This window comes from Pezoporus occidentalis, unplaced genomic scaffold (genome assembly GCF_034315485.1).
Source record: "Pezoporus occidentalis ecotype Australia unplaced genomic scaffold, CSIRO_AGI_Poc_V1 ctg274, whole genome shotgun sequence".
Lineage (NCBI taxonomy): Eukaryota > Metazoa > Chordata > Aves > Psittaciformes > Psittacidae > Pezoporus > Pezoporus occidentalis.
The window spans coordinates 677,186-692,664 of NW_026914653.1; the positions used below are offsets into that span (position 1 = coordinate 677,186).

The 15,479-nt window shown below is 64.8% G+C and overlaps 2 protein-coding genes across 7 annotated transcripts in view; both read right to left on the reverse strand.

Moving 5' to 3' along the window:
• Window positions 1-4,697, reverse strand: part of NAV1 (neuron navigator 1) — a 47,531-nt gene extending 42,834 nt beyond the window's left edge. For all 4 annotated transcript variants that reach the window (XM_062624927.1, XM_062624925.1, XM_062624926.1 and 1 more), the window contains exon 1: window positions 3,960-4,697. In XM_062624927.1, coding sequence (XP_062480911.1) covers window positions 3,960-4,629 — 670 coding nt within the window. In that variant the 5' untranslated portion in view covers window positions 4,630-4,697. The remainder of the gene's footprint in view (window positions 1-3,959) is intronic.
• A 1,708-nt stretch (window positions 4,698-6,405) lies between these two features.
• On the reverse strand, window positions 6,406-15,371 carry LOC134166864 (uncharacterized protein ENSP00000471857-like). 3 transcript variants are annotated; one of them, XM_062624932.1, is made up of 3 exons: window positions 15,280-15,371; window positions 7,074-7,643; window positions 6,406-6,726 (listed from the first exon to the last, which is right to left on the reverse strand). In XM_062624932.1, exons 2-3 carry the CDS (start codon window positions 7,625-7,627, stop codon window positions 6,531-6,533), a joined length of 750 nt encoding a protein of 249 aa, XP_062480916.1. In that variant the 5' UTR covers window positions 7,628-7,643; window positions 15,280-15,371; the 3' UTR covers window positions 6,406-6,530. The 3 variants fall into 3 exon arrangements, with proteins under 3 accessions (XP_062480916.1, XP_062480915.1, XP_062480917.1); XM_062624931.1 differs by lacking the exon at window positions 15,280-15,371 and adding an exon at window positions 14,310-14,524; XM_062624933.1 differs by lacking the exon at window positions 15,280-15,371 and adding an exon at window positions 11,800-13,260.
• Window positions 15,372-15,479: the final 108 nt, after the last annotated feature.

The following is a 15,479-nucleotide window of genomic DNA, read 5'->3' on the forward strand; positions in this document are numbered from 1 at the left end:
GCAACCTCTCCCCTTTCTCCTCAAACACGAGCCCATATCTGCTACCAGAAGGAAATAAATCCCCACCCCAAGGACCTCATCACGCAGGAGCCCTAAGAGAGGAACAACGTTAACGTGACAGTGGCACCAGGACAGCCACGCCGCTCCACGAGGCAGCAACCCACCCCTGTCACTGCGAAGAGCTGCTTGGTGTCCCACCTCCCCATGGCCTCCTGCCATGGCAGCAATGGGCCCGTTAGCACTTGATTACACAGCCAGTGGGGCAGAGGTGCTCCTTTTGATCCCATGCCCATCCCATCCTTTTAATCCCATGCTCCTTTTGATCCCAGTCCCTTAGCCAGCAGGGACAGCCCTCAGGAGGGTTTTCTCCTTGGGGCCACCTCAACCAGAGCCAGGAACGTGCTCACACAAGACACATCGGACACCATCCGAGTGGTTTCTTTCCTAAACCCACAGTCGGATGCAATGGGAAGCTCCAACCCTTCAAGGAGCCCATCTGCAGGCACCGGCCCCTCGGCCTCCTGCAGTGAGCATTTTGGGGATCACCCATGTGTTCCAGCCCATGCACCACCCGCCTCCTTGCTGATGGGAATTAGCACCCACTCCAGAGGCACCAAACACGGCAAGAGTTGGCCAAGGAAATGGCTGCAGAAGAGGCTGCAGGACCTCGAGGCGCTCTGGGAGCTCTCGGGAAGTGCAGGAATGCCGCCGGCACCGCACCATGCTGTGCCACGAGCTCTTGCCTTCCACCCTCCATCCCATGGCTGGGCGCTGCAGTAATGAGCAGCCCCAGCTGCCAGCAAGCCCTGATGAGAAGCCTCTGTCTTTGCTTGATGTGAAGTGTGTAATTTGGACGATGGAAATAGCCTCTACAAAGCACATGCGGTGGCTGCGTGCCACTGACCTCTCCTGTCCTGAGCACGCTGCTCTGATTTAAGTGTGGTTACATCTCCAGCAGCTCTACAAAGGCTTCGGTGCCACCAAAGAGATGACACAGAGGAGAGGCAGCATTTGGCCACCACTAAATAACCTGTATTTTGGGTCAGCAGAGGCCTGGGAGCACTCCTGGCACAAGTAGCACGAGGTGGGGATGAGAACTCAGGTGTGGAGATCAAAGACACACAAGGTCTCCACAAGCCACGGTGCCCAGTGCAGCAGGAAGCTTGGGTCAGGCAGAGGCAGCTCTGGCTGCTCAATACAGACCAACAGTTCAAGGACAAGAAGATGAGCAGAGGCTGAAAGGCTCTGCAGCTTCCCAGCCCAAACCGAGCCCACGGGTCTCCTCGTGCCGCCCCGGGGATGCTGTGCTCCATCCGCACAGCTCAGGGTGACATTCCTTTTGCCAAAGGAACCCAAGGAAACAGCAGAGAAACCTCCCCTCCCTCCCAAGCACCTCCGGAGGCAACCAGGAGAAAGCTCCTCTCCCGGCCTGACCCATCAGCCCTGGCAGGGCTTGAAGCCCACTCTCCTGAGCGGAGAGGTCCTTGTCCCTTCCGGGTCCATCCCCACTGCAGGAATAACCTCTCCCTCAAGGACTCGGGTTGTGGAAGGTACCCTCACCCCTGGGAAAGGTTTCCATCTGCCTGGCTCACACCAGCCCACAAGCAAAGGGGTCAGAACCAGAAGCTCACTGAGCACAGAACCCCAGGTGCGGTTCTGCCGCCAGCATGCATGAAGTGATGGAACCGCCACCGCTCCCTCTTCCACACATCCCCATGCTTCTGTTGGCATCCCCACCACACCAGCTGCCAAGGACATGCCAGGTCATGGGTGGCTTGGGTAGGGAGGTTACGACTCAACAGCACAGGTCTGATGGACACGAGCAGCACAGCCCCACGGAAGAAAGGCGAGGTCTCTGCAGGGTTAAGCCCCTGCCCTGTCCACCCCAGGCATTGTCCCCACCAGCCCAGCCCTGTGGCCCCTCCACAGGGTGCTTGGCACCCCTCACAGCATGGACAATCGCCTATTTCAGCACATACACAGAGCAGGGGGAGCAGAGCACAGAGCCAGCAGTTTGGACCAGCTGACCAAGCCTTCAGGTACACGTGGAGTCCAAAGGGATGTTCCCAATGTCAAGGGCAGCCCTGGGGCCCTGAAGCACGCTCCGAGGAAGACAGAAGCAAGGCAACCACCACAGAAACAAAGGTGTGGGCACAAATCCTTGTCCCTGCTGGCAGCATCTCTGGTACCACCACCGCAGTAGGGCTGAGCATGGATGTCCATGAGCCCCCCACTGCTGCGTGTCCAGCCTGTCCTTGCTCCCTGCCCACCCCTTGAGCTCACCCTGGGGCTGCCCATGAGCTGCTCGTGCAGCCCCAAGATGCTCCAGCAGCTGCCAGACCCCTGTCAGGGTGAGTATGGGGCCAGGCAAGCACAAGCCTGCTGACCCCAGGGCTGAGGGTGATGCTCTGGGAGGCTCCATGCCCATGTGCCAGCACTAGAGCAGGGGCTGTGCCAACCCAAAGGCTCCTGTGTGTGCAGCAGGGAAGCAGGCACAGCTTTACAGATACCTCCCCTGGGCTCCTTACTCCACCTCCCAAACCTGCCCCACAGCCCCAGCCAGGCTGAATCTCACCCCTTCTCCCCACAGCAGAGCTCTGCTTGGGGCAGCCAGGAGAAGGCACCGCGAGCCAGCTCCCCAAGCACCAGAGAAGCTCCTGGACTCCTAAAAGGCAGGGAACCTGAAGGAAAGGACACACCAGGACCCCCAGCCCTGCCTATACCACTGCTCTTCCCCTCCCTCCCCACCAACCAGGGCTTTAGAGCCGGCCAGCTCCGGCACTAATGGCTGTGCAGAGGCCATTTGCCACCTTCTCACACCAGTCCGTGACACCCCACAGAGCTCGCTGGAGCCACAAGCCCCCAGCGGCCCCTGCCCAGCCAAACCCACAGGCACTGCAATTGGGAGGCAGGGAAAGAACAGGCTTCAGCAGGACACAGAGGGCTCCCAAGGCTCCCAAGGGTTCCGAGAGATCAGCACGAGGGAAGCACGAGGGCTGGATGCACCAGTACCAAGACCCAGCGCCATGCGCCATGACTGGGGCAGCGGGTCCCCGGACCAAGGGCACGACCAGCGCTGGAGGCAGCACTCGGTGCTCTCATGGAACCCTCCCACCATGCATTAATGTGTGGCTCAAGGATCAAACCCCCCAGGACAGCAAGATGCTGGTGGCCACGGGCTGAAACCAGCTCGAGCAACCCTGGTAGCAGCATCCTTGGAGAACCTTCCTCAGCCCAAGGCGCTGGAGGAGCTCTGGGTTTGAAGCCTCCTGCTCAAAGCACAGACCCTGAGCACAGCACTTCCACCGCAGCCTCCCAGCGAGAGCAGCCAAGCTTAACCCACAGGGGCAGCCACACCGACGGCAACGGTGGGGAGCGGCGGTGGCACCTCCATTGTGCTTGGTGGGGTATCGAGACCAGGGTGACCAGATACATGTGGGGGAGAACGAGCTCACCCACCTCCTGCCATTGCCCCTCATGAGGAGGCTTGAGACAAGCCCAGAGGTGGACATGAGCTGCCCCTTGGGCTGGCTGGGGGCACCTTTGCCTTTCACTGCTCCTCGCCCCTCGGCATCCCTGCTCCTCGCCCCTCGGCATCCCTGCTCCTCGCCCCTCGGCATCCCGGCTCCTCGCCCCTCGGCATCCCGGCTCCTCGCCCCTCGGCATCCCGGCTCCTCGCCCCTCGGCATCCCGGCTCCTCGCCCCTCGGCATCCCGGCTCCTCGCCCCTCGGCATCCCGGATCCTCGCCCCTCGGCATCCCGGATCCTCGCCCCTCGGCATCCCGGCTCCTCGCCCCTCGGCATCCCGGCTCCTCGCCCCTCGGCATCCCGGCTCCTCGCCCCTCGGCATCCCTGCTCCTCGCCCCCCGGCACCAGGACCAGGCCAACACAGCTTCCATCGGGCCCCTCCCGGGGGTACCAGGGCTTCCCCCCTCCCCAACGCCTCGCGCAGCACTCACCCAGCATCTGGCTGAAGAGGAGCTGCTCCAGGTCGCCCAGCACCGTGACCACCAGCTCGGGGTCCACCTTCAGGTACGGTTTGTCCTCGGCGCCCGCCGCCACCGCCGGCCCCTTCCCTCCCAGCAGCTCATCATCGCACTTGCCGCCGCCCGCCTCGGGGGCCTTGCTGAGGGGCTTCACCTCGGCGTAGGGCCCGCGGGGGATGCGGCTGGGTTTGCCGGCGGGCGGCGGCTTGGCGGGGCCGGCGGGGCGCGGCGGCAGCAGCGAGTGCTCGGAACGGGACAAGCTCCGCGACATGGCGGGCGCCTCCCGGCCGCGGGGACCGCCACCGCCCCGGCCGCCCCCCGCCGCCGCCGCCCCCGGGGCCGCCGCCTTGGCCATGTCGTCGCTCCAGCGGGGCTCGTAGAGCTGCCGCTTCTTCTCGGCGTCGGTGAGGAAGGCCAGGTTCGTGAGCGACTTCTGCTTGCGCAGGTTGGAGCCGGCCGGCAGCCGCCCCTCCGCGCTGCTCGCCTTGAAGACGCGCAGCTCCGCGCCCCGCGGCCCCGCCGCCGCCGCCGCCGCCTTCGCCCGCTTCGGCATCACCGCGCCGCCGTCGGGACCCCGCCGGTAGCCGCGCTCCTCCTCGCCCAGCTCCACGTCGGGAAGGTTCTTGAGGTTGCTCCCCAGCATCCCCGCGCTGCAACCATTTAACCCGCCGGCTGCTGCCGCTGCGGCACCGACGAACACCGGGCGAGACAGAGAGAAGAGAGAGAGGGAGAGAGAGAAGCGCCGTTAGCGCCCGCCCCGCCGGGGCGGAGCGGGACGGGGAGGAGATGGGGTGGCTGTAAGGGGGGGTGGCGGTGAGCAGCGCGGCCCCACCTCGCCGCTGCGCCGCCAGCGGGACACTGCGAACCAGCGGAATGTCGGGGGCAAACAAAAAGGGCCCGCCCTCCTCCGAGCCCCGCGGGCAGGGGGCGGGGCGCGGCGGGGACGCGCAGCAGCGAGCACGGGGGGGGGGGGGGGAGTGACCGAGCAGAGCCCCGATGGGGGGGGGGGGACGGGGACAAAACTTCCCCTTTTCACCCCAAACGGCGCTGGAAGGGGCGGCCCCGGGACCCCGCCCCCAGCGGGGCCCCTCCGGGGGGTGGGGGGGGCTGAGGGGGAGCGGGGTCTGGTTATCATCAGTGTTCATTAATTACCCGTCCCCCGGGAGGGGTGAATTAAGTCTATTTGGTGACCTCACGCGCGCTGCCATGGCAACCGCCGGAAAATATCGCATTAGAGCCCATCACCGTGCTGCCGGGATGGGGAGAGGGCAGGGCGGGGAGGGGGGGGGGAGCCCCCAGCACAGCCCCCAGCCCGGGGGGGGGGGGGGGGAAGTCGGGGTCCAGCCCGTGGTGATGCTGAGGAGCCCCGAAATGCCCCGGCCCTGGATGGGACAGCAAAGGGTGGCCAAAGCCCCCGGTGTTACCATTGCTGGCATGGGGTGGGTGCAGGAGCTGCACCCCGAAGCCGCTCTCAGTGTGCGGGGCTGTCACGGCTATGGGCTGGGTGTGGGGCCCACTGCGGGGGGGCAGATCTGGGGGTGCCGTCTCATGGACCCCTGGGACCTCCCGCTGTTCCCGGTCCCCTCCAGCCCCGCGGGAGGTGTGGAGCCAGAGAAAGGATCCGGCCCCTTCCCCAGCCCCGCGGCTCTGACCGAGTTCTGTCCCTTCACATCACGCAGCGAAGCTCCCGGCTCCTTTTCTTCCCTTTCCCTGCACATCCCTGGAGCATCCCGCCATCCTCCGCTGCCGCTGCCCTGGCAACCGCCGCCCGGCATCTCCCCCAGCGGCTGCCCCCCAAAACCTGCCCCAGAGCAGGCGCCATCGGGGATCGGATTGTCCCCAGCACCGCAGTGGGGAGCTCGCACTGGGCTCCCGAGAACGGGGGTGTCCCCGCGGTGGGTGCGGGGAGCCAGCGGCACCCGCCTCCGCCCGGCTCCGAGCCAGCTCCTTGGAAATGGGTCATTCCCGGAGCTCGCCTGGAAACTGGGAAGAGGAGGGAAAGGAGCCAAGCAGGGCCATGTCCCGGCGGCGCCATGGGACGGGACAGTCCCTCTGTGCTGCACCATGGGGGATGCTGGACCATGACAGATGCTGGACCATGGGGGATACTGGACCATGGGATACTGGACCATGGGATGCTGGACCATGGGATGCTGGACCATGGGGGATGCTGGACCATGGGGAATACTGGACCATGAGGGATGCTGGACCATGGACCATGGGATGCTGGACCATGGGGGATGCTGGACCATGGGGATGCTGGACCATGAGGGATGCTGGACCATGAGGGATGCTGGACCATGAGGGATGCTGGACCATGAGGGATGCTGGACCATGAGGGATGCTGGACCATGGGATGCTGGACCATGGGGGATGCTGGACCATGAGGAATGCTGGACCATGGGGGATGCTGGACCATGGGGGATGCCAAGGTGGCTCCTGCACCTGGGTTTGGTGATGCCTCTGGTTGTAGGTTTTTAGCCGTGGGAGTCACTGGATACGGGAGCTGCAGCCATGTCATTCCCAGAGGAATTGGGGCACAGCTTATGTGGGGGTTCCCCCTCGGATTCCATTCCAGCACATGCCCGCGGGGGTCTGAGCTCCACACGACCCCCTGCCCCCCCTGCAGGACCCCCCCCCCCATCCCCAGCAAACCCCCCTGGACTCACTTGGGCCTCCAGGTTTGGGGTCGGGGTCAGGTCCAGGGCACTCGTCACCCTCCTCCCGGCGCTCCTGCAGCCTGGAGGGCAGAGCGGGGTCAGGGTGTGGGAGCAGGGGCACATTGTGGGGTGCAGCTGGCTGGGGACCCCCAGGAGATGGGAACGCGGTGCCTTGGGCTCTGCCAGGGCTAGGGGACACTGGCAAGGGGGGGTCCTGGTGCACTCTGTTGCCCACTGAGCCCATCTCCTGCCCCACACCTGCTCCCATGGGTGCTCCAAAACCCCCAGCACCCCAAACCCAGTTGGAACCCTCCCTGTGGGGCAGAGCCCCCAGACCCAACCCCACTATTCCCCATGACCACCCTCACCACGTCACCTGCCTCCCCATGTCCCCCTGTCCCCATAAGCCCCATCCCCGGGGACTCACCGGTACTGGAAGGGTGCCACGGTGGCAGTGACGGGGTGATTGTGTGGGGCACCCGAGGAGAAGGTGATGGCCCCCGACCCAAATACAGGACCCCTCCCCTGCGAGCCACTGTGGGGCTCATCCCCCATCCCTGCCACGGTCACCCCACTGCCCTTCCCAGGGCCAGCCCCCAGCCGCCCCCCAGCCCTGCCCTGTGCTGGGGGAGCCTTGGGGAGCTCAGGGGGCTCCCTTGCCCTGCCTGCCCCTCTCCTCCCACTGCCCCCTGCTTCTGGCCACTTCCCGGGGGGCACCAGGGGTCTCGCTGGGACCTTCTGCCCCCCACGGCGGGGGACACCGGGGCTGCCCCCAGTGCCCTCGGCAGCTCTGCCTTTGGGTTTGAGGGTCCTGGGGCCGGGGGCTGGCTGGGGGGACAGAGCCCTGGGGGACACGGGGGGGGCCGTGGTGCTGGGGGGGGGCACAGTGTGTGGTTTGCCATGGGCCATAGCGCGGGGCACCGGGATGGCAGAGGCGAAGTGGCTGCGGGCGGCAGGGTTGACGTTGGCTGTCCCGTTCATCCCGGCGCTGGCGAGGCTGTGGGGAGAGAGCAGGGATGAGCAGGGCGAGGGGTGGCCATGGCAGCACCCACATCCCCGCAGACACAGTGGACCCCGGCCTTGACCCCTGCTGACTGTGGTGCTCAATGGCCTCATCCCGGGGGAGGCTGCGGCACCCCACAGAGGGAGGATGCATGTGATGCCCCCCCCACAGGGATCCCCACAGCACTTGTGACATCCTCCCCCAGGGACCCTGTGCAGCCCCATCCCAGGTCCCTGTGGCAGGTCCCTGCAGCAAGGCCACATGGCACAGTGCCTCAGAAGACAGGGCTGCATCACATGTGGGATGGGAGCCTCTTGGCCACCCAAAACCTTCTCCTTGTCCTTGGAACCACTTCCTGGTCCAACGAGACCATGTCCCAGACATCCGAGACCATCTCCTGGTCACAGAATCATCATAGAACCATGGAATGGTTTGGGTTGGAAAGGAACTTAAGATCATCCAGTTCCAACCCCTGCCATGAGCAGGGATGCCTCACTCTAAACCAGAGAAGTGGTGAATGCTCCATCCCTGGCAGTGTTCAAGGCCAGGTTGGACAGAGCTTTGGGTGACATGGTTTAGTGGGAGGTGTCTCTGCCCATGGCAGGGGTTGGATCTGGATGATGTTAAGCTCCTTTCCAACCCAAGCCATTCTATGGGTCTATGATTCTCCTTCCAAACTCGTCGTCTGCTTCGGGACCGATTCCTGCCCCATCTGAGCTCTGCCCCTGCAGCAGCAGGGGAGCACCGCATCACCTGCACCGCTTTGCCTGGCTAAAGCAGGTTACAGCTTGACCTACATAGGCACAGGCGCCTCCTCTGCAATCAGATCCAAAGGGAAACAACTTTCTCCTTTAATGCCACTGAGCACAGAGCTCCGTGTGCCCGGAGCAGCTCTTGGGAACCGGCTGCCACCATCACCGAGTGATGGGAGCACCAGGACTTTGCCCCAGATGCTTCAGTTTGGGGGTTTCAGCCTTGTCCCCTCACCAGGTACCAGAATATACACACAAGGTGTAAGAGCTCCAGAGTTCAGGCCCAGAGCACTGAGCCAACAGCTACCGGCTCCAGCGCTGAACTCCGGTTTTCCCTGAATTAAAGAGCTCTAAGCCCAGAGATGAGGCGGTTTCAGATCCCTTCAGGTGATTCCTCCACAAAGACACGGGTGTTCACACTGAAGGAAAACGAAACAGCCTTGGCCGAGCGTGTCCTTCATCCCAGGGCAAGCACAACCCAGCACATCCCTGAAGGCATCTCTTTCAAAGAGGCATCTGTTGTGCTTGGAGCTGGAGCTATGTCCTCATCCCCGTGTCCAAATGCACCCCTTATGTGAGACTTTAGCAGCCAGAAACGATTACAGGGGTCTAGAGTCTCATTTAATGTCCCCATTTCCTATGTGAGGGGTCACTGGAGCACCCCCAGCATTGAAACAGATGCGCTTTGGAGCCATCCATCACCTGAGCACGTGTGATGGATGCCTCAGAGGGATCCAACCCCCATGGTCTCAAGAGCCAATGGCTACGCAGCATTTCACTGCTCCTGAAACGTTTCAAGGTGACTTTTATAAACCAGATTAAATTTGCTCCTCTCTTATCTCTTGCAGTTTACAGGTCCCTGATGGGGATGGAACTGCCCTGTGCCCCCGGGTAACTGTGCCAGGAGCCTGAGCACGGACGCTTGGTGATGCACAAAGGCACGAAACCCATCAGCCTCTGCTGGCATCCTGCTGCCACTTCGTGCCTCAGTTTCCCCACCCTGCCACGGCCTCTGCTCAGGGTGAGGGAGCTGAAACCAGGCTGGGAAATAGGGATAAAGGAGGACGGATCCTGCAGAGCAGCTCCATGATCAGGAGCCACTCTTGAGACCGGCAGCAGAGGAGTGCCGGGGGCTGCAGCAGGGCCGGGTGAGGAGCTGAGCCCATCCTGGTGCCCCGACACGGCTGCCCCTCGAAGCAGCCCTGTGCTTCTTGCACGAGGAACCAGCCCATTGGGAATGGCTCCAGCACGGCCGCCTCCCCGGCACGCTCGGAAGAGGGACAAAGAAAAGGCTCCTTGTGGCACAAGGGACATCAAACTTCCCTAAGAGAAACAGAGGGAGCGGGGGCAGAGCAGAGCCTTCAGAGGAGAACAAGCTCCTGATTCAGACACCAGCCCCATCCCTCCGGCCCCGGTGCCCTGGCCGGGACCTGGCCAGGCTGTGGGACACTGCCAGTGCCTGGGACATCGCCACCGCCACAGCGCTGAGCCCTGGCTGGGCTCCTTGGTGCTCCGGAGGGGCAGGCTCCATGGCTGATGAGGGTGGGGGCAAGGGGGGCCCGGGCAGCGCTGCTCTGCGGGGCTGTTTCCCCCCAGCTCGATGCTGGGGGCTCTGGGAGATGAGCTTCGGGCTGGGGCAGGAGGATGGAAACCGCCTGTGGTAGGAGCAGGGATGCGCAGCCCCTCAGGCACGGCACCGGTCTCCGCTGCACAGCAATCCTATTATGCACTTAACCCACGCCAATACAACCTTGCTCCGAGGAGAGTCCAGCTCTCAGGGCACCGACTGCAGCAGCTCCTGCCCCCAGCAGCCCCGCGGACAGGACTGAAACCGAACCGTGCCCGGGATGGGCTTTGCCGGGCACAAATCCTGCTGGGACAGAGCCAGGAGCTGCGCCAGGATCTGTGCGAGGGGCTGTGCAAGGAGCCCCGGTGCCGAAGGCCTCTCGCTGGCCGGGGATGTCCCGGCTCCCTGTGGAGGTGCCTGGGGTCCCCACGGTCCCGCCGGACCCCTCACGGATCCCGCACCTCACCGGGGCTGAGCACGGCGGCTCTGACCCGCCCCGGGGCAGCAAAGGGGGGTACTAGGGGCCAGGGTGCCCCCCAGGTCCCAGCCCGCTGGGTTCCGCGGTGATGGGTGCCGGGGTGCGGGGGGGGGCAGCGGGGGAGCCCGTTCAGGAGGCGCCGGTGCTGGACAGCTCCGCCCCCGGCCATGCCGAGGGGGACACGGGAGCCACCGGTCACCGCGGAGCCCGGGGTGGCCTCATAGACCCACGGCCTGGGATGTGTTGGAAGGGACCTTAAAGCTCCTCCAGCTCCAACCCCTGCCATGGGCAGGGACCCCTTCCATAGAGCAGCTTGCTCCAAGCCCCTGTGTCCAACCTGGCCTTGAACACTGCCAGGGATGGGGCAGCCACAGCTTCTCTGGGCACCCTGTGCCAGCGCCTCAGCACCCTCACAGGGAAGAGCTTCTGCCTAAGAGCTCCTCTCAGTCTCCCCTCTGGCAGGTTAAAGCCATTCCCCCTTGCTTCAGCATCCAGCACTGTGGCCGAAAAGCAACATTTCCCATTGAGCTCCATGAGGCTTCAAACCTTTCTCAAACCCTCTCCAAAATCTGCCCCAAAACCTCTGTGCTCAGGATCCTCCCGCCCCTTGTCCTGGCCGGACCGAGCCCTTGGCCAGGAGCCATCCCGCAGCCCCGGTGCAGGCACTTGGACACTCGGGTGAGCTTCCGCCTCTTCCCGAGCCCCCCCGCAGCCGATTGCATCATTCATTGAGCTCCCGCATCGCGGACCTGCCCTTTGCTCCCGGGAGCCTGGAGCAGGAGCAGATGTCGCAGCATCTGCGCTCGCCGGCACCGCTTGGAAACGGTGCCCCCCCGGTCCTGAGCACTCGATCCGGGACCCCCCTCGATCCGGGACCCCCCCCCCCGCAAAACGCATCACCTCAGCAGATGCTGCTGCAGCCGCACGCAGACACATGCGGTGATGCTCGGGGGGGAGCTGGGCTTGACTTCCCACCCCAGCATGCACGGGTGAGCCCCCCGCTGCCTGTCCCTCCTCCCAACATTCATCTCCCCAAGCCAGCGGGCAGAGCGAGGGCTTCAGGCCACCCAAAAATGTCCTTTTTCCCCCCAAATTAAGTTACGGATTTGGAAGACGCTGCAGGGGGTGCGGGGTGGGGACACAGCAAAGGGGCCACAGCAGGAGCTTGAATCCTAAGAGCAGAGCCACAGCCTGGGCTGGGTTTGTGCCTTCGCTGAGCCACCAAGCTCCAGGCTGGGGCTGGATCTGCTCCGGGCAATGAACCAGGTGAGGGAAAATCAGCTCCCAGCTGCAATTCCCAATTGACACCCCCCCCCGGTACGGGCTATTCCCAGCCCCCCTGCCAGGTCTTACCTGGGCAAGTGGGATGAATCTCTCTCCTCTCAGCCCAATAATCCCTCGTACAACAAATCAGTCCCTGTTCTGCAGCCAGGACTCTTCCTGGCAGAGCGCCGGTAGCACCCCAGGGCTGTTCCCCTGGGACAACCGGGTATCTGCGATGGAAAGCAAAAGCCACCGGGAGCCCTTAATGGGATGAGTGGATTTTCCAGTGAGCTGCAAATCCACAGCAGCTGCTGGCAAACAGCTCCCTGCTGAGGCCCTGGGGGCTGCAGCAGTGCCTGTGTCCCCCCACCACCACTGCCAGCTTCCAGTGACAGTGACAGTGACCCTGGGGCTCAGCAGAACAACCCCAAGTGCGTTCCTGATGCCAACATCCCCAAAGAGCTGGGGATGGCCACTTACACTGGAAGAGGCAGGCAGGGGCTGGCAATGCCACCCCGACCCCAGCACCCCCCCATCAGCCCCAGAGCAGGCAGCAGTTCCGGTCCCACCATCCTTGTACAGCTAAAATCGAACCTTCCACCTCCAAGAGATGCAGATAACAGAGCCACCGTGGGGCCATCACACCCAGAGGGGAGCCTGAGCATCCCTTGAGCATCCCTTGAGCATCCCTCCAGCATCCTTTGAGCATCCCTTGAGCATCCTGCAGCGAGCAGCCCATAGGAGGAAGGCAGCACTCCCGCCTGCCCCCTCGCCCACTCCATGGTGCATCCTCCCCATCCAGGAACCAGAAGGGGTGGAGGAGAAGCCAGGACCCGGTGAGCTATCGCCCGGCCCCGGGCAGGGGGAGTTTCCGCTGCTTGCGGTGACAGTGCTCAGCCGCATCCGCACAGGCTCCATGGCCGTGTCCAGTGGGAGTCAAGGATGAGGGTAGGGGGACGAGAACAAACCCACCTCCTGCAGCTCCCACCTCCTCTCCTCCGCGAGAGGCAGGGAGCCCATTGGATCCATAGCAGGAGGCATTAACTCGAGTGCTGGCTCCCGTCCTAAACCCACTTCCCCCAGCACAGCCGAGACCTTCACAGCCCAATTCCCACATCCTGGCAGTGAGGGGATGCCAGGACACCAGTCCCACAGCCCCGGCTGGCCCTGGGGATGGGTGGCTTGTCCCCACCTGCCCCCTCCCCATGCGATGCCTTGGAGCACCCCAACCCCTGGTGCCTGCAGGGCAGCACCCGGGCTCCTGGCTCCATCCCCGCTGTGGCCCAATCCAGGCAGCGCTGGAGGCAGCTCCCGCAGCCGCTGGTTAAGGAAAACCCCGCAGTTTCTGTCGCTTCCCATGGCAGTGGCTGGCGCCGGGCCCCCTCCCGCTGAGCATCCCCTAATCCAGGCAGTTAATCCGGCACCAGCACCCGATGTCCATAGCCCTGCCCAGACCCACGGCACGGCCACGCAAAGCTCGTTAGAGGCCCCGTGTTAAGGAGCAGGGCTCAGGCCGTGCCATCAAACGCAGCAGGGAAGCCACCGGAGCCTGCCCAGGCTGGGGACACGGGGGGTGGTCCCAGTCACCCCATCCCTGGGGACACATCCCTGTCACTGCCCCCCTGCGGGGGGTACAAAGGGGCTGCCCCCCAAGGGACATCCCAGCAAGGGATCCCGAGGGCCTCCCATCCCCATCCCATTGGGTGGCCCCAGTCCCTTTGCTGGGGTCGAACCTCCCCAGGGGCAGTGAGGGGACGTCCCGCAGCAATGCGAGGTCGGAGTCACCTCGAGGGACCCCATTCCCCTCCCCGTCCCCCCCCCAGCCCCGGCTCCAGCTCTCCCAGCTCCACTTGGATCCTGCTCCAGCCAGGAAGCAGGAACACGGCCCCGGGCACGCGGGGGCACCGGGCACCTTCCCGGCCCCACCACGGCTCCAGCCCGGCCCAGAGGCTGCACCCCCAGCACCAGAGCCCGGGGTGGGGGGAATACCTGCCCCCCCCCCCCCCCCATCTGCCCATGGCCTCAACCCGTGTCCCCATCCGGGCCCCGCTCCCGTCCACAGCGGAAACACCTTTTTCCTGTCCATGGGGCTGCAGCGCAGGGAGGGCAGCAGGAAAGAGCCTCGCGTCTCCGAGGGCTATTTATAACCTGCGGCCAGCCAGGCCGCCCCATTCCTGCCCCACGGTGTCCCGTCCCCTCCTGCCCCACGGCGTCCCCTCCTGCCCCACAGAGTCTCCCCCTGTGCCCCAAGCCCTGCTTCAGCCACCGCCAGCAGCATCCCTGACCCCATCCCAGTCCAATCTCTGTCCACATTCCCATCCCGTCCCATTCCCATTTCAAGTCTCATTCCCATCTCATCCCACACCTTGTCCCCATCCCCATTCTTGTTCCTGTCTTCATCCCCAATTCCAACCCCATCTCATCCCAATCCTCATCCTCATCCCTCTCCCGGTCCTCGTTCCCCTCCCCACACACCAACACTCAGCCTTGCCCCCCCCCTCAGCAGAAGGAAGAGGCCCAAATCCTGCCTCAGGGACATCATTCCCATCACCCAGCCCCACACTCCCCATCCCACCCCATCTCCCCCTGTTCAGGCCCACCCTGGTCCCTCAGGAGCGGGTTCCCTATGCCGGGGATGTGCTGCACTGTGGGGAAACTGAGGCAGGGGTTGGGCAGGGCAGGCAGAGCCCAGCTCTTGTCCACCCATGGAGCGCAGTTACTCAGCTCCTGCAAATGACTCAGCCAGGATCCGGCCGGGACAACCGGGATTTCCTGACTCAGCTTCCCCAGCCACAGAACCGTGTTTGAGGGGCTCCAACCCCACCAGGCACCAACACATGGGACGTGGGGATGCTCCAGCACCCCAAGGTAGCTCGGGCATCCCTGCACCTGAGCATGGCCGAGCATCCCCGGCGTGTCAGAACATCCCCCAGGGTGGCTGAGCACCCATCAGACCCCTTTGCTACCAGTGGAAACAGCACTGAAATCCCTGCCAAAGTCCCCACAGCACCCCCCCATGGAGCACCCACAGGTGCCCGTGACCCTCCAGCATCCTCCCATGCTCAAAGCCGGGCTCAGACACCACGAGCTGCTCCGCCTGCAGAGGGAAGACGTGGGGCAGCCCCACACACGCTCCCTAGAGAGCCAGCACCCATTTCAGCCGCTGCCGTGCCTCAGTTTCCCCATGTCACCCGCGTCACTGGGGATGCAAGGTAGGAACAGGCAGCCCCGGCTGCCACCTCCAGCTCCCACCCCCCCCCCCAACCAGGGATGGGGGTCCAGGGGACACCGGGGGGGGCACAGGGACACGGGAATTTGCCCGCCGGGCCCCGCTGTGGGTCCCAGTGCTGAGACCCGGTCCCCGTGGGGAGATGGGGACACTGGTGGGCACAGAGCAGGGGGGCTGCGCCGGGTGTGAGCCGGTGCCAGTCCCTGCAGCGGCTGCGGTCACCCCCGGGCGCTGCCACCGCCGCTCCCCGCAGCACGACCCCAGCACCTCGGTGCCCCCCCCCCTCGCCGTCCCCTCCCCGTTACCCCCGGTGCCGCCGCCCCGGTCCCTGCCGCGCTCACCGCTCGCTGCGCCCCGTCCCGCCGCTGCCGAGGGACCCCGCGCTGGCCGGGCCGGCCCCGGGGAGGAGTCGCGCAGGCCCGGGCCCGGCCCCCGGGACACGGCCCCGCCCGGCCCCCGGTGCCGCTGCTGCCGGGACGCGGAGCCCGGGATCCCCCCCCGCATCCCCCTGAATGCCCCCCATGGGTTCCCCTCACCCGGA

Bases quoted from the DNA above. Each gene is read 5' to 3' on its own strand.
- LOC134166864 (XM_062624931.1), bottom strand. From the start codon at position 14,416: ATGGGTGGACAAGAGCTGGGCTCTGCCTGCCCTGCCCAACCCCTGCCT. The intron at 7,644-14,309 runs GTGGGCCTGAAC...CTCTCCCCACAG, and splicing joins CCCGCTCCTGAGGGACCAGG to CCTCGCCAGCGCCGGGATGA. The intron at 6,727-7,073 runs GTGAGTCCCCGG...TCTGCCCTCCAG, and splicing joins GTGGCACCCTTCCAGTACCG to GCTGCAGGAGCGCCGGGAGG.